We start from the raw sequence: 25,886 nt of genomic DNA, 5'->3' as shown, positions 1-25,886 counted from the left end.
GCCGCTGCGGCTGACAGGTGAGTCGCAGCGGGGGGCAGGGGAGAGAGGGAGAGAAAGATCTCCCCTCCGTTCCTCCCCGCTCTCCCCTGCAGCTCCCCGCTCCGTGCCGGCACCCGAATCTTCAGGGACGAGCACAGCGATACTCGGATAAAGCAAATTACTCGAGCGAGTAGTGCTTTCCCGAGTACGCTCGCTCATCTCTAATGCCTATGAAACCCTATTCTTGGCAGGGCAAAACCCTGTTCTTGGTAGAGCTTCATAGGCAAGATTGAAAAGAGGTTACATACTGCAATACTTAACTGGTGCAGTCTCTTGTGAGAGTTAAATAAAAGTGTGAAAAAAAAAAAACCCTTTAATCGTAAAAAAAATAAAAAATACTAAAAGTTCAAACCACTGCCTCTCCCCCTGTATTCTTTTTCCCACAAAAAAATCGAAACCATTAAAAACCTCACCTTTTTGGTATCGCCTTATCTGTAAAAGTCCAGACTATTAAAGTATCACAATATTTATCCCGCACACTATAGACCTTAAAGTACGAAATGCCATAATTGCACTTCTTTTGTTATTTATTTTTGATCACTTCTTATTCAAATTTTTGGTGAGTTGGGATATTTTTCCCCAAATGGTACTAATAACTGCAACTTACCCCACAAAAAAGGCTCCCTCACACAGCCCAGTTAACAAAAAAAAAATTGTTACATTTTTGTTTAGAAAAAAATATATATGTTCATTTTTTAAGTAGATAAACATTAAAAAAATATATAGATTTGCTATCACCAAAATCATACTAACCCATAGAACAAGCTCATATGTCATTTTTATGGCGTTGTGAACGCTGTAAAACTGAAAAAACTAACCCTCCGCAAAATGGCGCAATTGCAATATTTAAAATGTCTTCCATTTTAATTTTTTTTAACTTTTTTTCCATATGTTGTATTTTTTTAATGATACCATTTAAGATCCCAAATAAGTCGTCTCACAAAAAACATACAGCTATGTTAGTCAAAAAAATAAAAAAGTTATGGCTCTTCAGAGACGGTGATACAAAAATATATGGTCCTGGTTGATTATTTAATTAGAACAATTCCATGTTTTAAGTAGAAAATCCTTGTGCATGAAACCATTTTGGTAGTGGGATGTTGGTTTCCTTTTTATAGATTGACTGACTGATACTTTGTAAATGACCAAAAACAAGCCAAAGATTCCTTTTTTAGTAACCATTTGTTTTTCCAACTTTTAAAATCTATTTCCATTAAAAAATTAGTACTATTCATTTCAGTTACTACAGTGCTACAAAACAATGCAAGTTTTTACAGTTAACGAAATTTGTCTTTCAGGTTGGGTTCATGAATGATGGCCGTGTAACAGCTCTGGATGTTTCTTATTTTAATAATGGCGGATCGACCTTAGATTACTCTATCCTTGTGAGTTTGTATATTTTCTTTTTTCCAAGGTGGAATCTATATATTTAAACTTCCCGTGCCCAAAAATAATAAGCTATCCCATACTCTCCCATCTGGGCTCCGGCAGCTCCGTTCTGTGGGGTCTGTTTATAAGCTGTTTCATGACGCACACATTAACAGGCTACTGCAGCCAGTAAACGGAGCTTGGCAGGAATAGGTGATTTATAGGCTAGTTTATTAAAACATTTCTTCACAAAACCCCTTTAAGTCTTTACCCACTTGTCAAAAATACCAAAGGAAAGTGTGTCAGATGTATGCACCCTGGATAGGGCACACACATATTCCCACTGGCAGAGACAACTGAACAGGATAGGAAGACACATAATCGCACCATACAAGCAGCAAACACGCAACCATTAGTAGCAGATGAAAATGCTCTAAATTCCAGGTATTAGTTGACATTTTGCTCAAAATATGGAAGCTAGCGGGCCACTTCATGCTTCTTGGATATATTGCTAGTCCCTACACTAACCAGGAGTCCAGCAGCACAACCAAACAAACACAAACCTTTCACATAGAACCTGCTCACACAACACACAGAGAGAAATGAGAATGGAGAAAGCTGACCACACCCATACCTGGGGAGACAGCTTTATCTGTATTGACCCAGAATAATTGGCTGATGGGAGACACACACACCCAGCCAGCACAATCCCCCACACCTAAGCAGGAAAGCTCCAGAGCACCTGTAAAACCACAGGTCTCAGGAGACAGACGTGAAAAATTTATTTCCATGCAAATCAGGAAATGTAAAATTTGAAAAAAGTATGTAAATTAAAAAAAAATTAATACATTTCGGGCAGGAAAAAAAAAAGGACCAAAACCAGTTGGAGGATATGGAAAAACCCAACACTTGGTGAAAAGTGAATTAGGAGACGACAAACCTCATAGAATTGGAAAGAAAATCCTTAAATGTGTGGGAAAAATATAAAGCAAAAATACCTCCACCTCTTCAACATATAAGATACATATAAAATATAAACATCCCCTACATCCGCATGCGTATGCAGGTAAATATATACATACCACACATTAAAAGAACCGTACCCACCAACCATCACATAACATGAATGTAACATAAAAATTACAAACCTATATATCGCACACTCATTAAAAAAACACATACAATGTAAGCCAAAGAAGAAAATCACATAAATGGAGCAAAACCAATATGCTCATTAAGGCCTCCCTCACACAGGTGCTTGCCCCGTTTTACTTTCGTTTTCAGTTGACGCCGGCATTTGGCAATCCTCATCATTGATGAGGAGGGCTAAACGCTCAAAAATAGAACATGCACCGCTCGAAAACCACAGCGCTGATAAGCTCTGCGATCGAGTGGCCGTCTGAGCGGTCCCACTGAAAACAATGGGAGCGTTGTACTGCATTTAGAGTGGTGCTGAAAGTGCCGCGCTAATTGTGGTAAAAAGCACCTGTGAGAGGGGGGCCTAAGACCCATTGGTATAATTGTGTTGAGTCCATGAATCCATTGAGTTTCCTGTTGCGCTAACAGTCTCTTCCAGTTCCCCACTCTTGTGCCAAATAATATCTGACCAATGCCTCTCACATATCACAGTTGTGATATATTTTTTAAAATGCTTAGGGTTACTCTTTGTTCCCTCACTACCCAGTTTTTCAGAAGATTGTCTTGATCGAAAATCATTGCGTGTAAAAGGGCCGAAAGTGAGCGCTAAACGTTGCATGTAAACGCGGGCAATCATGCACTTTTCATTTGACGATGGATTTATAGCCCGCAAAAATTCCATAGTTCAGAGTGTCTTCCCTTTAAATGCATTTCATTCAGTGTTTTGCATGATGCAGGATGTTTTTTGTTTATTTTGCATACACAAAGACTACCTTGTGTATGCAAGGCAAACTGCTGCCAGGAGAAGACAATGTAATCCCGCTGGGCAGATAATCCCTTGCATAAACACACGCCCATGCCACTACTGAAGTTTACTTTGCTAATGAGGACAAACAGGGAGGAGTAGGTGCAAATACTTTTATGCAAATATATTTTTAAATCCTTCAATCTTTCGTTTGAGCGATTTATCTTTGCATGTAAAAGGGCCCTAAGGTCCAAATATACATAAGGCAATTCAGTCCTAAAACAATGAAGATAGATTTGCATGACTAATTAGACAATAGAATCACAAGACTAATTCTGTAGACAAGGATGATGCAATGTCCAGATATTAACATGGTTCCAGCAAGTCTATAAGACAGTTATACAATCCTCATTCTTTATACATTGAATATCCATGGCTGTTCGAATACAAGATGGATGGTTACAAATAGCCAAATATATTTGCACCACACACCTGCGTGGTCATTTTGAACCAAGGGGTCACGTAGAACGTCTATACATAATGTGATCACAGGTTTTGATGGTAGAATCCTTCTCAGGGTCCCATCTGACAAAAACGTAGGTCAGAATTCCTCCTATATGCCTTGAATTTCACGATAACAATTATGAACGCCACATATTAATCTTAGACCCCTGCCAAATCATCAGTACATCATTAATAATTCGGCCCCAAAAATTGAGCTTTTGGATTAAAAAAAATGAATTTGTCAGTTTTTTTTACCTGGATGTTTTTTTTTTGTTTTTTTTTTACTGTATTGAAAAGCATAAGATTTTACACTTTTCAGAATAATACAAAACCACAAAAGATATGTTATGGCATGTATTTTATACTGTAAGTCAGACATGTTCAACTATTTTGAAATTAGGCCAAATTGAAAAAGGTTTGATTTTGTATTTTATAATCAGTAAAGCTAGATTCTTATTTAGATTTTACTTTCTTGAATGTAAAGGCCCATTTACACGCAAAGATTATTGTTCAAAAGATAGGTTTTGAGTGATTGTTTTGCATAAACTGCTAATGGACACAAATGTCCATTAGCAGCTTATCACCGTCATTTGCATGTAAATGAGCCTCCGGGACGTGTTTGCAGAGAACAGCAGGTGGTCAGTTCCCTGCATTCAGCTCCTTTGTTCTGCTGTGGGGCTATAAGCTGAATACAATGTAATCAGCACTTCCATGGAGAATACAGCACCATAGACAGAAAACACAGCATGCGGTCTGTGTAATCTTTTATGCTCACCTAATCATTGTTCAGACGAAGAGTGAAAGATGGGAGCATTTACATACAGTGATTATCGCTCAAATGATGTTTTTTGAGCGATAATCGTTGCATGTAAATGGGCCTTTAGTCTCACTTACCAACCAGTAATTGATTCTAGATATAATCCATTCATTTTTTTAGGTGGTAGAGCTTACTTTGTTGGGTATGGACAGTGGCTACAAGATACCTAATTTGAGATGCAAAGGAACTGCCTGCAAGACTAACCTGCCTTCAAACACTGCATTCCGTGGATTTGGGTATCCACAAGCTGGTTTTGTAACTGAAACCTGGATGAGTGAAGTAGCGATTAAGACTGGGCTTCCACCAGAGAAGGTAAGTACAGTGAATCAGGAGTGGTTTATGTTAGACAGAGCCACTGTTGGCTAATGCATTCATTTTTATTATTTGGGTGTCCACACCAGATTAAGGCTTTCCACTATATGGAGCAGTCAATTATGATGGGCCCCTCCATGCAGGGGCCCCATGATAACTGTTGCTGAAACTTTGTGGCTCGCTTAGCATGCTGTGGCAAATTTTAGGCCATGCCTTTTTTTACGCTAGACCACACCCTTTGTAGCCCTTCTCAGTAATAGTGACCGCTTCATAGTAATAGTATATAATAATAGTATATCTCTAAATTATAGCCTGGTGCCAGCTCTACAAAATGCCATTAATTACAGTGCAGTTATAATACTATCAGTAATAATGTTGTCTCATCTGGCCGTATAATTGCTACTTTTCTGCACCGTAATTAAAGGGGTTTTCCTGGCCAAACAGTATCCTTTTCTATGAAAGGAGTAATTAGAACTTGTAAATTATTGCTCTAAACCCCTGCTCATTCTGGGCTAAGGAGTCCAGTGGGTGGTCCTATCAATCATTGACAGTTATTTCTGTATGCACAGTCCTCCCACTGTAAGAACCTCCCACTGGACTCCTAAGCTCAGAATGAGCAGGGGTTTAGATTAGAGATGAGTGAGCACCAAAATGCTCGGGTGCTCGTTACTCGAGACGAACTTTTCGCGATGCTCGAGGGTTCGTTTCGAATAACGAACCCCATTGAAGTCAATGGGCGACCCGAGCATTTTTGTATATCGCCGATGCTCGCTAAGGTTTTCATTTGTGAAAATCGGGGCAATTCAAGAAAGTGATGGGAACGACACAGAAACGGATAGGGCAGGCGAGGGGCTACATGTTGGGCTGCATCTCAAGTTCCCAGGTCCCACTATTAAGCCACAATAGCGGCAAGAGTGGGCCCCCCCCCCAACAATTTTTACTTCTGAAAAGCCCTCATTAGCAATGCATACCTTAGCTAAGCACCACACTACCTCCAACAAAGCACAATCACTGCCTGCATGACACTCCGCTGCCACTTCTCCTGGGTTACATGCTGCCAATTCCCCCCCCCCCACGACCCAGTGTCCACAGCGCACACCAAACTGTCCCTGCCCAGCCTTCAGCTGCCCTCATGCCACGCCACACACATGTCTATTTATAAGTGCGTCTGCCACAGGAAAAGCAGGCACACACTGCAGAGGGTTGGCACGGCTAGGCAGCGACCCTCTTTAAAAGGGGCGGGGCGATAGCCCACAATGCTGTACAGAAGCAATGAGAAATCCAATCCTGTGCCACCTCCATCTGGAGCTGCACACGTGGGCATAGCAATGGGGAACCTATGTGCCACACACTATTCATTCTGTCAAGGTGTCTGCATGCCCCAGTCAGACCGGGCTTTTTAATTCATAGACACAGGCAGGTACAACTCCCTATTGTGAAGTCCCTGTGGACCGACAGCATGGGTGGCTCCCTGGAACCCACCGGCGGTACATAAATATATCCCATTGCAGTGCCCATCACAGCTGAGGTAGTAATGTCATGTTAAATGCAGGTGGGCTTCGGCCCACACTGCATGCCCCAGTCAGACTGGGGTTCTTTAGAAGTGAAAACAGATGCATTTACAACTCCCTGTGGACCCACAGCATGGGTGGCTCCCTGGAACCCACCGGCGGTACATAAAAATATCCCATTGCAGTGCCCATCACAGCTGAGGTAGTAATGTCATGTTAAATGCAGGTGGGCTTCGGCCCACACTGCATGCCCCAGTCAGACTGGGGTTCTTTAGAAGTGGAAACAGATGCATTTACAACTCCCTGTGGACCCATAGCATGGGTGGGTGCCAGGAAGCCACCGGCGGTACATAAATATATCCCATTGCATTGCCCAACACAGCTGAGGTAATGTCATGTTTAATGCAGGTGGGCTTCGGCCCACACTGCATGCCCCAGTCAGACTGGGGTTCTTTAGAAGTGGAAACAGATGCATTTACAACTCCCTGTGGACCCACAGCATGGGTGGCTCCCTGGAACCCACCGGCGGTACATAAAAATATCCCATTGCAGTGCCTATCACAGCTGAGGTAGTAATGTCATGTTAAATGCAGGTGGGCTTCGGCCCACACTGCATGCCCCAGTCAGACTGGGGTTCTTTAGAAGTGGAAACAGATGCATTTACAACTCCCTGTGGACCCACAGCATGGGTGGCTCCCTGGAACCCACCGGCGGTACATAAAAATATCCCATTGCAGTGCCCATCACAGCTGAGGTAGTAATGTCATGTTAAATGCAGATGGGCTTCGGCCCACACTGCATGCCCCAGTCAGACTGGGGTTCTTTACAAGTGGACACATGTAGTTACAACTCCCTGTGGACCCACAGCATGGGTGGGTGCCAGGAAGCCACCGGCGGTACATAAAAATATCCCATTGCATTGCCCAACACAGCGGATGTAACGTCAGCTGTAATGCAGGTGGGCTAAAAATTCATTTGATTACACTGTAGGCGAGGGCCCACAAAAATTGCTGTATCAACAGTACTAATGTACATCAGAAAAATTGGCCATGGCCAACCAAGAGGGCAGGTGAAACCCATTAATCGCTTTGGTTAATGTGGCTTAATTGGTAACTAGGCCAGGAGGCAGCCCAGTTAAAATAAAAATTGGTTCAGGTGCAAGTTTCAACGCTTTAATGAGCATTGAAACGTATAAAAATTGTTTAGAAAAATTATATGACTGAGCCTTGTGGGCCTAAGAAAAATTGCACGTTCGGCGTGATTACGTGAGGTTTCAGGAGGAGGAGCAGGAGGAGAAGGATGAATATTATACACAGATTGATGAAGCAAAAAGGTCCCCATTTTTGATGGGGATACAGAACGATGCTTCCATCCGCGGGTGCAGCCTACCTATTGCTTAGGTATCGCTGCTGTCCGCTGGTGGAGAAGAGAAGTCTGGGGAAATCCAGGCTTTGTTCATCTTGATAAGTGTTAGCCTGTCGGCACTGTCGGTTGACAGGCGGGTACGCTTATCTGTGATGATTCCCCCAGCCGCACTAAACACCCTCTCTGACAAGACGCTAGCCGCAGGACAAGCAAGCACCTCCAGGGCATACAGCGCGAGTTCAGGCCACGTGTCCAGCTTCGACACCCAGTAGTTGTAGGGGGCAGAGGCGTCACGGAGGACGGTCGTGCGATCGGCTACGTACTCCCTCACCATCCTTTTACAGTGCTCCCGCCGACTCAGCCGTGACTGGGGAGTGGTGACACAGTCTTGCTGGGGAGCCATAAAGCTGTCAAGGTCCTTAAAGAGTGTTGGCCTGCCTGTGCTGTACATGCTGCCTGATCTCCGCGCCTCCCCTGCTACCTGGCCCTCGGAACTGCGCCTTCGGCCACTAGCGCTGTCGTATGGGAATTTTACCAACAGTTTGTCCGCCAGGGTCCTGTGGTATAGCAACACTCTCGAACCCCTTTCCTCTTCGGGTATGAGAGTGGAAAGGTTCTCCTTATACCGTGGGTCGAGCAGTGTGTACACCCAGTAATCCGTAGTGGCCAGAATGCGTGTAACGCGAGGGTCACGAGAAAGGCATCCTAACATGAAGTCAGCCATGTGTGCCAGGGTACCTGTACGCAACACATGGCTGTCCTCACTAGGAAGATCACTTTCAGGATCCTCCTCCTCCTCCTCCTCCTCAGGCCATACACGCTGAAAGGATGACAGGCCAGCAGCATGTCTACCCTCACCAGTGGGCCAAGCTGTGTCTTCCCCCTCCTCCTCCTCTTCCTCCTCCTCCTCCTCACCGCGCTGAGAAATAGACAGGAGGGTGCTCTGACTATCGAGCGACATACTGTCTTCCCCCGGCTCTGTTTCCGAGTGCAAAGCGTCTGCCTTTATGCTTTGCAGGGAACTTCTCAAGAGGCATAGCAGAGGAATGGTGACGCTAATGATTGCAGCATCGCCGCTCACCACCTGGGTAGACTCCTCAAAGTTTCGAAGGACCTGGCAGATGTCTGCCAACCAGGCCCACTCTTCTGAAAATAATTGAGGAGGCTGACTCCCACTGCGCCGCCCATGTTGGAGTTGGTATTCCACTATAGCTCTACGCTGCTCATAGAGCCTGGCCAACATGTGGAGCGTAGAGTTCCACCGTGTGGGCACGTCGCACAGCAGTCGGTGCACTGGCAGATTAAACCGATGTTGCAGGGTGCGCAGGGTGGCAGCGTCCGTGTGGGACTTGCGGAAATGTGAACAGAGCCGGCGCACCTTTCCGAGCAGGTCTGACAAGCGAGGGTAGCTTTTCAGAAAGCGCTGAACCACCAAATTAAAGATGTGGACCAGGCATGGCACGTGCGTGAGGCTGCCGAGCTGCAGAGCCGCCACCAGGTTACGGCCGTTGTCACACACGACCATGCCCGGTTGTAGGCTCAGTGGCGCAAGCCAGCGGTCGGTCTGCTCTGTCAGACCCTGCAGCAGTTCGTGGGCCGTGTGCCTCTTATCTCCTAAGCTGAGTAGTTTCAGCACGGCCTGCTGACGCTTGCCCACCGCTGTGCTGCCACGACGCGCGACACAGACTGCTGGCGACGTGCTGCTGCTGCTGACACATCTTGATTGCGAGACAGAGGTTGCGGAGGAGGAGGAGGGTGGTTTAGTGGAGGAAGCATACACCGCCGCAGATACCACCACCGAGCTGTGGCCCGCAATTCTGGGGGTGGGTAGGCTGTGAGCGGTCCCAGGCTCTGACTCTGTCCCAGCCTACACTAAATTCACCGAATGTGTCGTCAGGGAGATATAGTGGCCCTGCCCGCCTGTGCTTGTCCACGTGTCCGTTGTTAAGGGGACCTTGGCAGTAACCGCGTTGGTGAGGGCGCGTACAATGTTGCGGGAGACGTGGTCGTGCAGGGCTGGGACGGCACATCGGGAAAAGTAGTGGCGACTGGGAACTGAGTAGCGCGGGGCCGCCGCCGCCATCATACTTTTGAAGGACTCCGTTTCCACAACCCTATACGGCAGCATCTCCAGGCTGATAAATTTTGCTATGTGCACGTTTAACGCTTGAGCGACGGCTGGACGGTGCGCTGAGAGACATTGGTGGATGGGGCCGAGGACAGCGGAGGTGAGGGTGTGGGTGCAGGCCAGGAGACGGTAGTGCCTGTGTCCTCAGAGCGGGGTTGGATCTCAGTGGCAGGTTGGGGCACGGGGAGAGGCAGCGGTGCAAACCGGAGGCGGTGAACGGCCTTCGTCCCACCTTGTGGGGTGCTTGGCCATCATATGTCTGCGCATGCTGGTGGTGGTGAGGCTGGTGGTGGTGGCTCCCCGGCTGATCTTGGCGCGACAAAGGTTGCACACCACTGTTCGTCGGTCGTCTGCACTCTCAGTGAAAAACTGCCAGACCTTTGAGCACCTCGGCCTCTGCAGGGTGGCATGGCGCGAGGGGGCGCTTTGGGAAACAGTTGGTGGATTATTCGGTCTGGCCCTGCCTCTACCCCTGGCCACCGCACTGCCTCTTGCAACCTGCCCTGCTGCTGCCCTTGCCTCCCCCTCTGAAGACCTGTCCTCAGTAGGCGTAGCAAACCAGGTGGGGTCAGTCACCTCATTGTCCTGCTGCTCTTCCTCAGAATCCTCGGTGCGCTCCTCCCTCGGACTTAATGCCCTTACTACTACCTCACTGATAGACAACTGTGTCTCATCGTCATCGGCCTCCTCACCCACTGAAAGGTCTTGAGACAGTTGCCGGAAGTCCCCAGCCTCATCCCCCGGACCCCGGGAACTTTGCAATGGTTGGGCATCAGTCACGATAAACTCCTCTGGTGGGAGAGGAACCACTGCTGCCCAATCTGAGCAGGGGCCCGAGAACAGTTCCTGGGAGTCTGCCCGCTCCTCAGAATGTCTCATTTTCATGGAGTGAGGAGGCTGGGAGGAAGGAGGAGCAGCAGCCAGAGGATTCTGAGTTGCAGCAGTGCACGGCGCAGAACTCTGGGTGGACGATAGGTTGCTGGAAGCACTTTCTGCCATCCACGACAGGACCTGCTCACACTGCTCATTTTCTAATAAGGGTCTACCGCGTGGACCTATTAAATGTGCTATGAATGTGGGGACGCCAGAAGCGTGCCTCTCTCCTAATCCCGCAGCAGTCGGCTGCGATACACCTGGATCAGGAGCTCGGCCTGTGCCCACACCCGGACTAGGGCCTCCGCGTTCTCGGCCGCGCCCACGTCCTCTAGGCCTACCCCTACCCCTCAGCATGCTGTATTACCAGGAATGCAGAAACACAACACTGTAATTAAATGTGCCGCTTATTGGCCTGTGGTTGGAGGCTGAGTTCGCTTACGGAACGCCAGGAAATAATTTGCCGCAAGCCTGCTGTAACACTTAGCTGGCTGCGTATTTATTTGGAGAACTACTACCCCCAGCAGACACAGACCCAGAACACTGAGCACAGTGACAGGCAGGCCAAATAGTTTTTTTTCAAATATTTTTTTCAAAAGGACCACTGCGTATATTCAATCTATATATGTCTTCTGGCCCTGCCTACACAATTCTGTCCCTGATGTGTGTGTCACGGAACTGCAGTGTTGCACTGTTATTAAGTGCAACAGACCGGTGATTTCAGAGCCCGGAAATAATTTGGCGCAAGCCTGCTGTAACACTTAGCTGGCTGCGTATTTATTTGGAGAACTACTACCCCCAGCACGCACGGACCCAGAACACTGAGCACAGTGACAGGCAGGCCAAATAGATTTTTTCCAAATATTTTTTTCTAAAGGACCACTGCGTATATTCAATCTATATATGTCTTCTGGCCCTGCCTACACAATTCTGTCCCTGGACTGTGTGACGGAACTGCAGTGTTGCACTGTTATTAACTGCAACAGACCGGTGATTTCAGAGCCAGGAAATAATTTGGCGCAAGCCTGCTGTAACACTTAGCTGGCTGCATATTTATTTGGAGAACTACTACCCCCAGCACACACGGACCCAGAACACTGAGCAGAGTGACAGGCAGGCCAAATAGATTTTTTTCAAATATTTTTTTCTAAAGGACCACTGCGTATATTCAATCTATAATATATGTCTTCTGTCCCTGATGTGTGTGTGACGGAACTGCAGTGTTGCACTGTTATTAACTGCAACAGATCAGTGATTTCAGAGCCAGGAAATAATTTGGCGCAAGCCTGCTGTAACACTTAGCTGGCTGCGTATTTATTTGGAGAACTACTACCCCCAGCACACACGGACCCACAACACTGAGCAGAGTGACAGGCAGGCCAAATAGATTGTTTTCAAATATTTTTTTCTAAAGGACCACTGCGTATATTCAAGCTATAATATATGTCTTCTGGCCCTGCCTACACAATTCTCTCCCTGGAGTATTACTGCAGGGCGCAATGCTCTGCACGACCGATATACCAAAAAAAAAAAAGTGCAACACTGCTAAAAGCAGCCTCCACACTACTGCACACGGTTAGATGTGGCCCTAAGAAGGACCGTTGGGGTTCTTGAAGCCTACACTAACTCCTAACACTCTCCCTGCCTCCACACTTCTGTCCCTGGAGTATTACTGCAGGGCGCAATGCTCTGCACGGCCGATATACCAAAAAAAAAAAAAAGTGCAACACTGCTAAAAGCAGCCTCCACACTACTGCACACTGTTAGATGTGGCCCTAAGAAGGACCGTTGGGGTTCTTGAAGCCTACACTAACTCCTAACACTCTCCCTATAGCAGCTCCGGCACCAACAGCACTGTCCCTCAGCTATCTCACAACACATCTGAGGCGAGCCGCGGGAGGGGCCGATTTTTATACTCGGGTGACACCTGATCTCCCCAGCCACTCACTGCAGGGGGGTGGTATAGGGCTTGAACGTCACAGGGGGAAGTTGTAATGCCTTCCCTGTCTTTCAATTGGCCAGAAAAGCGCGCTAACGTCTCAGAGAGGAAAGTGAAAGTAACTCGAACATCGCGTGGTACTCGTTACGAGTAACGAGCATCCCGAACACGCTAATACTCAAACGAGTATCAAGCTCGGACGAGTACGTTCGCTCATCTCTAGTTTAGATGAATAATTTACAGGTTATATTGAATCTTTTCCCACAAAACTATATATCAATTTACTCTGCTCTTCCTGCTCTATAACATGATGCTAGAAGATCAAACTGCATATTAAAATGTAACCAGTTCACTTTAACAGCCCTAATTCGCTTTGTCATGTTTTTGCAGCAGGCTGAGTAACTTTCGCAAACATTTTTGCCCCTGGATAACCGCTATTAAAGTAGCAAGTAGTGTGAAATATAAGCGGTTTTAGTTAAAGGGGTATTCATATCTCAGCATGTTATTCCCTATCCACAGAATAGGGTATAACTTGGTAATTGGTAGCGGTCCAACAGTTGGGACCCCCATCAATCCCAAGATTTCATCCCTGGCATATCCTGAAGTTCTACCAAGGGAGGCCACACGCATGCTACTCCACAATATTCACTTCAAATAGACAGCGGGAGATTGCCGAGCACTTGAATACAGCTATCTTTGGCAATCCTATTAAGGTAACTGGAGCAAAGGCGCGCATGTGCAGCCACAGCTGCTAGAATTTTGGTACATCCAGGAGACAAAACTTAGTGTGAGTGGGGTCCCAGCAGTCAGACCTCCACCAATCAGCAAATTGTCTCCCTTCCTGTAGATAAGCAATAATGTGCTGAAATTGAATAACCCTTTAACTAAAGTGAAATTACATTAAAGGGGTTGTCCCATCAGAACAATTGCCCTAAAGCCCCTTGCTCTTTCTAAACCAGATTGGGAAGCTGCTGGATGTCTTGGGCCATAGATGGATGGACGTACCGGGACCATCTATCCATCTATCTATTACATGGATGCCCATTCATTTGAATGGCTGTCCTGTAATACTGTACTACATTTTTTTTCTGGCTGGACATCACTTTCCCAGGCTATACCAGCTAAGTACTATTGTTTTTAGGAGCCACACCTAAAGGAGCAGAATAGATCAAGTACCATCTAGTTGGGAGGATCTCTGAATGCCCTGTGGATCAGTTTTTATGATACTATGTATCTGTGAGAGGTTAATGATGTGACCAACTACTCATGTACTGTTCACTCTATTAACCCCTTAAGGACCAGGCTGTTTTGTACCTAAAGGACCAGGCAACATGTTTCCCGTAACGTAAAGGGCGGTGTTTTTCATATATATATATATAATATTTCTTCACTGACAGATTTTTGTTCCATTTTTTATAATTTTTTGGGGCATTAAAAAAAAATCAAGCTTTTTAACTTTTATAGTTTTTTTTGTTTTTTTTTAGTATATGTATGCTAAAATAAAGTATAAGAGTGGGTTCCGTATTTTCATTTTGGATGTTTTGACATATAATTAGTATAGTTTTGGATTACATATGGCGATGGTTTTGGTTGGCGTCCGCGGTGGGTAAGCGATTACACAGCAGCACACTCAATCCATGTAAAAGTCCAAATTACTTTTATTTTCTTCAGCGATAGCACGGAAATCCAGTGCAAACACATCAGCCACTGGCAGCACATACTGCTGTGAAAAATAATAAACGCTTGCCAGGCAAGGTGCTAACTAAATGGTAGTTTCCTCACTCATTGCTACATCGTGGCCAAGCGCGACTACATGTACCCAACAAGGTGTCATTGTGGGGCCATCCTTCCCTGTCAGACTCGAGGCCTTCCCACAGCTTTGTCCCCCACAGACATCAGGCTTTCCTTCTCTTCTCAGGGAGCAGCTCCAGCTCTCTGAGCCTGGCTCTAGTTCCCAGCAGCACTGCTTTTGCTTATAGCTCTTCACCAGCTTGCAGCTCTGGCTTGCAGCTCTGGCATCCAGCTTTCCAGCCCCAGCTTGCAGCAAGGAACTGAATGTGTCTGGAGTTTTTAGCTTCTCCAGACACAACTGCACAGCTGTCCCTGCTAATTAGCACACCTTCAGTACACAGAAGGCCTGTTTACAGCTCCTTGCAGGCCATTCAGTGCACAGCCTTGCCGCAGAATATATTTTTGTTTTATTCTGTAATATTTTTTACTTAGTTTTATAACTATTTTTCTTACCATCTATGTCCCCCATGGTGTCCTGTAAGACCTCTGGGGGTCATTCACATGGTCATTTTTATTTAGTTTTTTCACTGTAGCTAGAGCATGCAAAGGAACTTCAGTTACAGGGGGAAAACATCCCCATGTAGTGACAATAGTCACCAACAGCTGTAACAGGGGACACCCGGCGGTCACACGATTGTCGGTTTGAAAATGAAAGCAATACTTACACATTCACTTTTTAGTACATAGTGGTCATTGAGCTTCTCCCTTCTCCTCTGGGTCCTCAGCTGTGACTAACAGCTGAGAATACGACCTGCTCCTGTTTAATTACCCAATTTCAGGGTGGAAACATCCCCTCGTAGTGACAATAGTGACTAACAGAGTTGATCAGGGTCTGCTAGGACTCTGCAGCTCTGCTGTGCCAGGGAATCCTGCGGTCACGTCATCACCAAATCACATAGTGGAAGAAGCACTTACACTTTCGCTTCTTTGTACATAGTGCTTCATTCAGCGTTACATACCCAGGTAAAAAGCACTTCTCTCTTCTCTTCCGGGTTCTCAGATGTGATTAATAGCTGAGAACCTGACCTGCTCCTGCTTGATTGCAGGAGAAGAGCCTTTAATCCTGTGCCATATACCTGCTATCAGCCGGAATTAAAGCCAAGGACCAAGTGCCCATATGTTTACTGCGCTATGTCCTTATTTAAGGGGTTAACCAATGCATCTGTTTATTACAGTATCAATGATAATAGTTTCTTGTCAACTATGTCTTTTAGGTAAGGGAGATAAATCTGCACAGGGGAATTGATAAGACCCATTACAAACAGGAAATAGATGCCAGAACTCTGATTATGTGCTGGAATGAGTGCATGGAGAAATCTTCTTACCACAACAGAAGACTGGCCATTGATGAATTTAATAAACAGAACTACTGGAAGAAGAAGGGGTTGGCCATCATCCCTATGAAATTTAAAGTTGGAACTCCTATTAAAGTTTTTGGGCAGGTAATGTCAATTAGCCACGCTGTTTTTTTTAAAGAGTAGAATAGTGCATGCAGTAGTAATTAATTCAGCAATGACTTAGCGACATATGTACTGTGACAGTGCAGTAGCAAGAGTGGCCTGTAGAGGGCCTCTGAGCACAGTCACTGTGTTTGATTTAGTTAACCTACACCTGCAAGGGTGCAGTTACGCAGTTTAAATTTCCCCTCCCTCACAAACTCTGGGTCCTTGAAGCCTGTGGAGCTTAGGTCCATTGAGTCCCGTGGGGCCTGAGGTCTATGTAGACCTGGTGCTGGTCTGTGAGGGACCTGGAAGCACAGAGCAGACACTGGGTAGTCAGCCCCTTGCTCATCGCCTGTCGGGGCGAAGCCACCTTCCTGGAAGGTCCGCTGGAAGAAGCGGTGTGCGTTGCTGTGAGCACTGTGGTGGACAACAGTGTGCAGTTGCATGTTGCATATGATATGCTGGACTGTATGTAAACTGAATACGTATGCTGAAATAAATGCTGGAGGAACCAGCATTTGGACTTTACCCTGTTTTTGGATATCATTGCGATGCTGCCACCCCTGAGCAGGGGAAAATAAGCAGGAGATCCCGGGCAAGTAACCCCAACTGGCCACAGTACATATATTTTAAAAATCATTGAATACTACCTCTCTATAATGCACTTTTAGGGCGAAGTCGGACTAGCTTTTTTTTTTTGCACGCATTGGTTTCCTATGCAGTGCTCACATGTCGGTTTTTTACAGGCGCAAAAGCTTTGCACCTGCAAAAGATAGGATATGAGTGCACTAGCAAGATCCATGCCGCGTGTAAAGATTTCCCGTGGGGAGTTTCCTCATTTCGGAACACTGGGACAGCACTGTCACTGTGTTCCGTGATGAGGGGACTCTCCACGGGAACGAAAGAATCCCCTGCCACAGCTGTGGCAGAGGATCATGATTTTCTCCCATTGCTTTCAATGGGGCAGGTGCTGCAGCCACCCTATTGAATGCAATGGGATTGCAGGCAACCCCCACAGTGATTTTCGGGGAAGCGCTTGAAATATTAGCCCTTCCCTGAAAATTGCCTCTAACTGCTGTAAAAAATATATACATCACTGCAGGCTGCGGTCACATGGGGCGGAAATCTCACAGAATGTCTGCAGCGGGTCCGCATGGATATTCTGCGAGATTTCCGCAGCAGAAAGGTAGTTCCAACCCCGCGGTTTTTTAAGCAGCTTGTTTGCCTGTATTCCTCGGCGACCATTTCCCCAAAGAGCGGAGAGAGCCCGCAGCGGAAACAGTGATACAATTGACATGCCGCGGATTTAACTTTCGAACCACTTGTCAGTTTGCGTGCGGCTTGACCATAGCGGACTGCTCACAGTGTGTGGATGAGATTTTTAAAAATCTTGTCCATTTTGCTGCTTGGGCTCAGGTTTAAAATTGCGGGTGCAATTTCCGTGCTGAAAGTCTGCGTGGAAATTCCGCCCTGTGTGAACCCAGCCTTAGAGTTCAGGTCTAGACTCTGTCGAATTGTGGATCATCCATACCCTCAAACTAGTGTAAACCCTTTTTTGGTTTGTGACCATTCCCATTACTGACCATTCCCAGATTAATGTCACATTTTCGGCAGGACTTTATTGTCTAGAATATCAAGGTACATCCCTGTGTTCATAGCTCTTATCACTACAACCGACGGACAAAGGAACATACCCAGTCGATCAGACGGTTCACTGTGCTTAAAAGGGATTGTCCAAGTTCAATAAACCAGTCACCGGGTCCCCCGTGCCTCAAAATAACAAGTCAGCAATTACTGACTTCTCCCCGCCCCCCGACTTGTCCTGCAGTCTGCAGGCTGCAGTCAGCATGAGTCCGTCTACAAGCAAGCTGCAGCAGCCAATGACAGCACTCAGTGATCATTGCTGAGCGCTGTCATTGGCTGCTACAGCAGGTTTACAGGACGTCACTGCAGCCTGTAAACAAAGATAGCGGAGACCAGAGCTGGTGGCGGGGAACGAGCTCAGAAAGGTGAGTAACTACCGATTTTGTTATTTTAACACATGGGAGTCCTGGTGACTGGTTTCCTTAACTCGGAAAACCCCTTTAACTGTTGGTATAGCACACTTAGGCGAAGGGCATTCCCCAGGCATACTCCATACCCAGGTATGTTCATTATATTTAAAGATGGAGTAGCGTGGTTCGTCACTCCATAGAATGTTCTCCCGTTGCTCAACAGGCTAATACATCTTCTATGAGCTAATTCACCAGACATTTGCAGGATGAATAGAGGGATATACCAGCTAAAGTGTATCAGATGTTAGTAGAAAGTATGCAACAGAGTATCTTATGTCATTGGGGCCAAAGGAGGCTTTTAGTAAATAAATACTACTTTTGATTCTTGCTCAGGTGTCCAATAACTTTTGCTTTTACCTACCCTGCATTTGGTATGACCAATTTACTGAGTGATAGCTAGGTGCTGCTAACCCAGGTTGGTAGGAGGTTCATTTTTCTGGTTGAGTGTTATTTACTATTTGGATTCATTGTATGAAATGCCACCCAGTGGGTACACATCCTACAGCTCTGCCATTTTCACTGGCACCAGAAGGCGATTCTTTTCCTTTATATGTACATGCCCAGAATTCATGGATTTCTTTTGTTAATGTCACACTATGAAGAGGTCCTTAGCTAGTAAAGTGTTTACCTAATATGGTGTGACTCACAGGGTTCAAGGTCGTTAACTAAAGTGTTCCGAATATTCATTAAGTTCTGACTAAGACTACATGAAAAAAAAAGTGATTGTCCTTGGTTGCAGGCGGCTGCTCTAGTCCATGCTTACTCGGATGGATCGGTCTTGGTCAGTCATGGTGGTGTAGAGATGGGACAAGGCGTGCACACAAAAATTATGCAGGTACGTCATTTGACATGTTTAATCTACATAACAGGTATGCATTCATATGTAACCTCAAACGTCATTTAAAGGGAACCTGAAACCAAAAAGTGGCAACAGCACTCAAAATACACTGACTATCAGAAGTATACATACCTAGAATAAATACTCTAACCACATTAAACAATGCAAGGTTCTTGGTATATAATTTGATCAAATCATATTGGCCCATCTACCAACGTCCGGGTGACCAAGCTTTCAGATGGGTCCTAACTAGAGATGAGTGAGTATACTTGCTAAGGCACATTACTCGAGCGAGTAGTGCCTCAGCCAAGTATCTCCCCGCTCGTCTCTAAAGATTCGGCGGGGGGCGGAGAGGAACGGAGGGGAGATCTCTCTCTCCCCCCGCTCCCCGCCGCAACTCACCTGTCACCGGCGCCGGCCCCCGAATCCTTAGAGACGAGCGGGGAGATACTCGGCTAAGGCACTACTCGCTCCAGTAATGTGCCTTAGCGAGTATACTCGCTCATCTCCAGTCCTAACGCTAATTCCAGGTGGTTTGATCTCAACCTGGGAAAGATGGGTACCTACCTTTTTAAAGATGTTCCTTGATCAAATTCTTTACCAAGAACCTTGCATCATTTAATATGGTTAGAGTATTTATTATACTTTGTATACTTCTAATAGTTAATGTATTTTGAGTGCTGTTGCTGCTTTTTGGTTTCTGCTTCTATTGTACGTTGCAGCCATGGTTTAACGTGCACCTATAGATTTCTATTGGGCAGTGCTGACCTATTTTATCCTTATTAAAGCCCAATGTCCACGGGCAAAATAGAAATAAGAAATCCGCGCGGGTGTCCCGCACACGTGATCCGCACCCATAGGGAATCATTGGACACCCACAGGTAATTAAATACCTGCAATGTCATTTTCCGCTGGCACGTGGATCGCACCTGCAGGAAAGCACCCGCAACATGCTCCATTTTGTGCAGTTTTCCCACACGGACAGCTTCCGCAGCTTTTATTGAAGCCATCCGGTCCCGCGGCACACTCACAGCTGTATTTGTGCTATGCCGCGGGAAAGCATGAGTTTTAAAAAAAAACAAACTAAAAGATGTGCGCGGCGCATGCGCGCATCACGCTGCCAGCGTGCCAAGCACATCCACCAGACCGAAGAAAGAAGATCCGTCTCCTGTATATAGTGATATCAGTCATATACATATGTGCACTATAAGGACCTATATAGTATAGTGTTAGCAACATCATATATGTACAGCTGGTATAAGTTCTACATCTCCTGTATATAGTGATATTGACCTTATATATGTACAATATATGGACCTATATAGTATAGTGATATCGGCATTGTATATGTATAGCTTGTATAAGTTATACATTCTTTTACATAGTGAAATGGACCTTGCTGGTATACCCTGGGTATCTCCTGTATATAATTATATATGTATAGCTTGTATAAATTATACAGTACGGGGAGTGGTAGGGAGGACTGCACCAGGGGAGTCTGCAGTGTGGAATTGATGGCAGCCTCCCCGGGTAACGTCCCTCCCTGAATGTCACCCAGAGATGGCCGGCGGTAGTGAAGCCGCATATGGTGGGCCCCCATTCATCACCCAGTGACTTTCATAGTAAAGGGAAGGCCCCACAGCAAAGATCAAAATGGGCCCCTTATTAGTGAGCTGGATTCTGTCACCCAGGACAGAAGGGTCTAGTTGCCTATATTTCCCTCCACTCCCTTCCCATGACCCTTAAGATATTTTCCAACCCCTTGTATTTGAGCAATTCAGTTTCCCTGGAGAGGGACGCCATGCACTGTTTCCAGCCACTCAATAGAAAACGGGGGTGTTACCAAACCTCGCTGGGCCCTCTCTCTCAATGGGCCCCATAGCAGCCACAAGGTCTAATACTTCAAGTACTTTTATTAACACAGTAAAAAAGTGTGTGAATTAAAGGTCATTGTATATTTTTGCTTTCTTTAGATCGCAAGTCGTGAACTTCAGATCCCAATATCAGATGTGCATATAGTTGAAACCAGCACCTCTTGTGTTCCCAACACAATGGCGTCTGGGGGATCTTTAGGGACTGATGTCAATGGCATGGCAGTGAAGGTGAGCCAAAATATAGCAGTGCGAACCCCCCTGTATACTACATAAAACAGTCTGAGTCATGTAGTACCAGTATACACAGAGTCACATTATTATGACCACCCCCTACTTTCAAGGTCGGCAGCACATAGCCCATGAAGGAACTGACGTGTCGTGGACAGGCTTGGGGGTATATAAGGGGTGCAGTAGGTTGTCTGCTCACAGATCACTCATTGTAATGGGTAAAAGAGTGATTTTATTAGAGTTGCTAAAAGGGGTTATTATTGGCTTTTGGGCGAGGGATAGCAGTATTTCTCAAACAGTTTGTGAACTGTGCAAGTGCTGCTGTGGTGAACGTCTATCGTTAGTGAGTGCACAGTTCAATGAACCCTACTGCGTATGTGGTCCAAAGCAGCCGAGTAGTCACTGCACCTATGCTAACAAGGGTGCATTGTAAGAAAAGGCTTACATTTGCATGGCAGTATTGGAATTGGACCACTGATGATTAGCAAAGCATTGCCTTCTCTGGTGGGTCGCGTTTTCGGCTTCATCAAACGGGTGGACGTTGGCATGTGAGGCGAGAAACATCAGAGAAGAATTACCCTACAACCATTGCTGGAAGAACACAAGCTGGCGGTGGCAGCGTTCTGGTGTGGGGAGTATTTTCATGTTCTTCTTTGGGCCTACTCATCCATGTGGAAGACACTCAGAAGTGATTTGGTTATGGATCCATCCCTGAAAATCCCGTACACCCATACATGTTGTTTGTCCTCTCTGGGGCTGATTGGATCTTCCAGCAAGACAATGAGACATGTCACACGGCTAGATATGTCTGACAGTGGTTGGAAGAACGCAACCAAGAATTCCAAGTATTTCTCTGGCCTCTATTTCCCCAGACTTGAACCGAATTGAACATCTGTTGGACTACCTCGATCATTGTGTTTGCTCTATGGATCCGTCCCCTTCGCACCTTCCAGCAACTGTGGGAGTGCTGCAGTCAGCATGGCGTCAGATACCTGAGACATCCTACTAGCACATTTCATTGAGTTACCCCCAGCCGGTCTAGCTGCTGTCTGTGCGGTACGCGGCGGTCACTCTGGATATTAGCTGGTGGTCAGAATGTGACTTAACTCTGTATTTCTCTGGTCATTTCAATCCATCCTTTATATCATCATTGTCTATTTTCTTTCACAGGCTGCATGTCAAAAACTCATGCAACGTCTGGAACCCATTAAAAAGGCAAACCCTAAAGGTTCATGGAAGGATTGGGTGAGGACTGATTATTTTGCCTGCAAAAATTGTCCACTATACACTAAATTAGTAATGATGTTATATCAACATTTAGGTTCCAAATGCACAATCTGTAGGAGGTAACGCCTGCAAAACGCATGACATGTATGTGATGGCAATTGCATGGGCTAATCAGTGGTAGTGTGGCTATGACTAAAGGTACCTTTACATGGGACGACAAATGAGCAATTACTTGCTGAGCGCCCTGTCGGTGGCCACAGGACGACTATTGGCTGAAATCGCTGTTTCCAGTGATTATTCGGGTGATAATCGCCTTGTGTAAACGTACATAAATTGGAGTGATGATGCCTTTTTTACACAGGACAGATTGGCTAGAAATTTTATGAATGAAACATGCAAATACAAAGGGTGAGAGCCGCCACAGATTTGCAGTGCTTCCACATCAAAATCTGCTGCAGATATGCCGCTGTGGATCTTCTGCTTCGTAAAATGCTCAGCGAATCTGCAATGTGTGAACATACCCCTAAAAACATATTGTTGTCGGTGGACCTTCCATTTAAGGGACCCTGCAAAATATTTCTGCCAGATGCAGCGAAGGACGCAGAAAATTCAGCACCAAAATCTGCATGTAGACAATTGGTTATAGAGCAGAAATCTGGAGCGGCAGATTTAGCTGGTTCTTTAGGTGCACATGTGAAAAGTCCCTAAGGGGTTAATCGGTGCATTATTTTATACTCAAAATTATTTTAAATTGAATGAAAAAACAAGTTGATAGAGGGAGGTCCCCACTCAAGACCCTCATAAAAATTTGTGTTTTCCCAGTGTTTTTTTCACAAACCACAAAAGTTGTAGATTGGTACAGGACTGTCACAATTTTCTATGAAAAGCGTCTGATAACTACGAGGAGTTTTAACATATTTTCATGTTACTGAAGCTGCTTCTTTCTATTTTGTATAATATTTACATGACATTTTCTTTTTATTGATGGATTTGCATATTTTTCAGTATATTTTTAAAAACTCTTCGTCTGGCTCTACACAAATGGGTCGGTCACCCTGTATACGTGTCATTTTCTGTGTTGCACATGGTTCGGACATGCACAATGCAGATTTTTCCTTTTTTTTTTTTTTTTAAACCCCTGATTTTTTTGCGTCATCACCCTAGGAATCCGCAACCTTTCCACAATGTCCATTGCCGAAGGGCTGCGGGTCGGAAGGCTTCCATTGACTTCAATGGAAACCGTCCACATGGAATCCACTCAAAAATAGAGCATGATGCGGCTTTTTCCTCAGCGAGTGGGAAATCGCAATTGATTTCTGCTCATGTGAAGGAAAAAGCGCTTTTCCATAGCATGCTATGAAAGGTGTTTGCTGCGGTACCCGGAGGCGGACGCCTGCTCTGGATTCTGCAGTGTAAATCAGGTTGTGTGCAGCCGGCCTCCTTCAGAGGAGATACTGCTGTAGTCTTACCACTAGACTATACCATCAATGTTTGATCAGTGTGGGTATTGGTGATCTTTAATATATGTTGCCCTTTGTAAACCTTTTTTTATTCAGTCATTGCACTAATAGGAAACGACCACTAGAGTGCGCCAGAGAAATGTAAAACTACTTTATTCACTAATACTGTATGAACAAGTCTGCCTTCTTTCTAAAGAATACCCGAGGTGTTGTTACACCTCCGAGGTACTGAAGTCACATTACTATCTTCACACTCTATATTCGAGGAACTTCTGTACATTACAAATACCCTTCTTTTAGATGTGAGTTAGCTCTGCCTAGCATTACTACTTTATTGTGCAACTATCATATATAGCAGCACACCTTTGCACTAATATTGCTATTTCCTTTGCAGGCTGACCTTGAATTTTCTTTAATCAATGATAGCAGATAATCAATACTCTGAATCCTTTAAACACGCCGCCACCCTTGCTACAATTTCCCCTCCCAGCACAGCAAACTCCCTTCCATTCCATTAATTCAAATTGTTTTGAGGAATGCACTTTGTACCCGATGCCTGAGGAATCAGGGGCATTGCTGGGGTTTTAAAAAATCTCGGGGCACAAGCCCCAAGGCATATGTTTCACCCCTTAGAAAATGATAGCCATATATTGTTATCATATAACATTGTTGCCACTATTCCAAAAGCAGATATTATCACCAAACAGCAATTAAATATTATTTACATACTGTTACTAAACAAAGCACAGTATACAATAGGACCAATGTTACCATTTACATAAGGCCCAAATAATACCTCCACACCATTACCACCACTACTCTATAATGACTAATAATTCTATACTGTTACCCAATGAAAAACACTGCAGAAAGACCAATATTACCAATACCACTATGCAAGGCCCAAAAAATACCGCCACACCATGACCACTACGTAGTCTGAAGTTCGGTGCGTCAGGGATTGTCCGGATGTTTTGGGGTTGAGCGGTGCTGCTCTGGAGAGGTCCTGGAGGTGGGCATGGGACGTACGTATTACAGGAGCGTTTCGTCTGAGTGCGTTCACAGATCGGAGTGCGCGGGCTGGGTGATGTACTGACAGGAGGGAAGCAATGTACTGTGGCGCAGCGCCATGGAGAGCTTTGTGGGTGAGGGTGATGTGTTTGAATTGAGTTCTGTAGTGGATGAGCAGCCAGTGCAGCAACTGGCATAGTGCAGAGGCGTCTGAGAACCGGCTGGATAGAAAGAGGAGTCTGGTGCCACACTAGATTGAAGAGGAGAGAGTCCGGTGCCGGGAAGGTCGATTAGCAGCGAGTTGCAGTAGTCGAGCCGAGAGTGGATGACAACGAGTGTCTTTATCGGTGATCTTTTGAATGAATGGTGCTGAGATGTTATGAGAAGAGGTGTATAGCTGGGTGTCGTCACAGTAAAGAGGAGAATTGAGGCCAGAGGGGTAACTTGAAGCTCCTGGGCCCCAATGCAAAACCGGTAACAGGGCCCCCAACTAAAATGCTTTATTCATCGTACAGGGCTCCCTATATGGAGAAGAAAGATATAATGGGCCCCCTAAGGCTTCTGGGCCCGGGTGCAACTGCAGCCCCTATAGTTACACTAGTGATTGAGGCCAAACTTTAGGGTCGTTGGTCTGTGTAAATAGAGAAGAGCAGGGGGCCGAGGACCAAACCCTAGGGGACCCGAACAGCAAGGGGAAGCAAGGAGGAGGTAGAGCCAGCGAAGGAGATGCTGTACAAAGAGGGGTATTTCCACCATACATTATTGTAAGATACCAGCTCTACATAGGCACTCTGCAGACTGTATTAATGATTACAGTGCTGTTATATCCAGTCAGGGTCGTAGCTTAAAAGGGGTGTAGAGGTAGCAGTTACTACGGAGCTCTGGAGCCTTAGGGGTCCAATGGCTCTACTATCACATAAGATATTAGTATTACAAATGGCACATGGTAGGTAGGGGGCCCTGTTACAGATTTTGCATTGGGATCTAAGAGCTTTTAGTTGCAGCTCTGTATCCAGTGATTACAGATGACGTCCATTCTGACTAGAGTCGGTTACTTTTCCCATCTTTTCTGTCCAGTGTATGACTAGTTTCTGCAAAGTTTGCAACACAGACATCTTTGGTCCCTCACTTTTCCAGCCCGCTACAAACGTTTAGATAATATTAGTACCCCTTTGTGCTCCCACATGGTAATAAAACCCCTTTTGTGCCCATACATAGTAGTA

At 45.7% G+C, this 25,886-nt stretch overlaps 1 protein-coding gene across 1 annotated transcript in view; it reads left to right on the top strand.

The window, feature by feature from the left end:
• The window catches only part of LOC136576288 (aldehyde oxidase-like), a 104,950-nt gene that overhangs the window by 67,724 nt on the left and 11,340 nt on the right, over nucleotides 1-25,886 (top strand). The window contains exons 24-29 of the mRNA XM_066575465.1: nucleotides 1,338-1,424; nucleotides 4,731-4,922; nucleotides 15,744-15,971; nucleotides 18,765-18,860; nucleotides 20,837-20,965; nucleotides 22,136-22,210. Of these exons, the coding sequence (XP_066431562.1) occupies nucleotides 1,338-1,424; nucleotides 4,731-4,922; nucleotides 15,744-15,971; nucleotides 18,765-18,860; nucleotides 20,837-20,965; nucleotides 22,136-22,210 (807 nt within the window). The remainder of the gene's footprint in view (nucleotides 1-1,337; nucleotides 1,425-4,730; nucleotides 4,923-15,743; nucleotides 15,972-18,764; nucleotides 18,861-20,836; nucleotides 20,966-22,135; nucleotides 22,211-25,886) is intronic.

This window comes from Eleutherodactylus coqui, chromosome 8 (genome assembly GCF_035609145.1).
Source record: "Eleutherodactylus coqui strain aEleCoq1 chromosome 8, aEleCoq1.hap1, whole genome shotgun sequence".
In the NCBI taxonomy this organism is placed as follows: domain Eukaryota; kingdom Metazoa; phylum Chordata; class Amphibia; order Anura; family Eleutherodactylidae; genus Eleutherodactylus; species Eleutherodactylus coqui.
The sequence above is the reverse complement of the archived record's forward strand: the minus strand, read 5'-3'. Positions and strand labels throughout refer to the sequence as shown.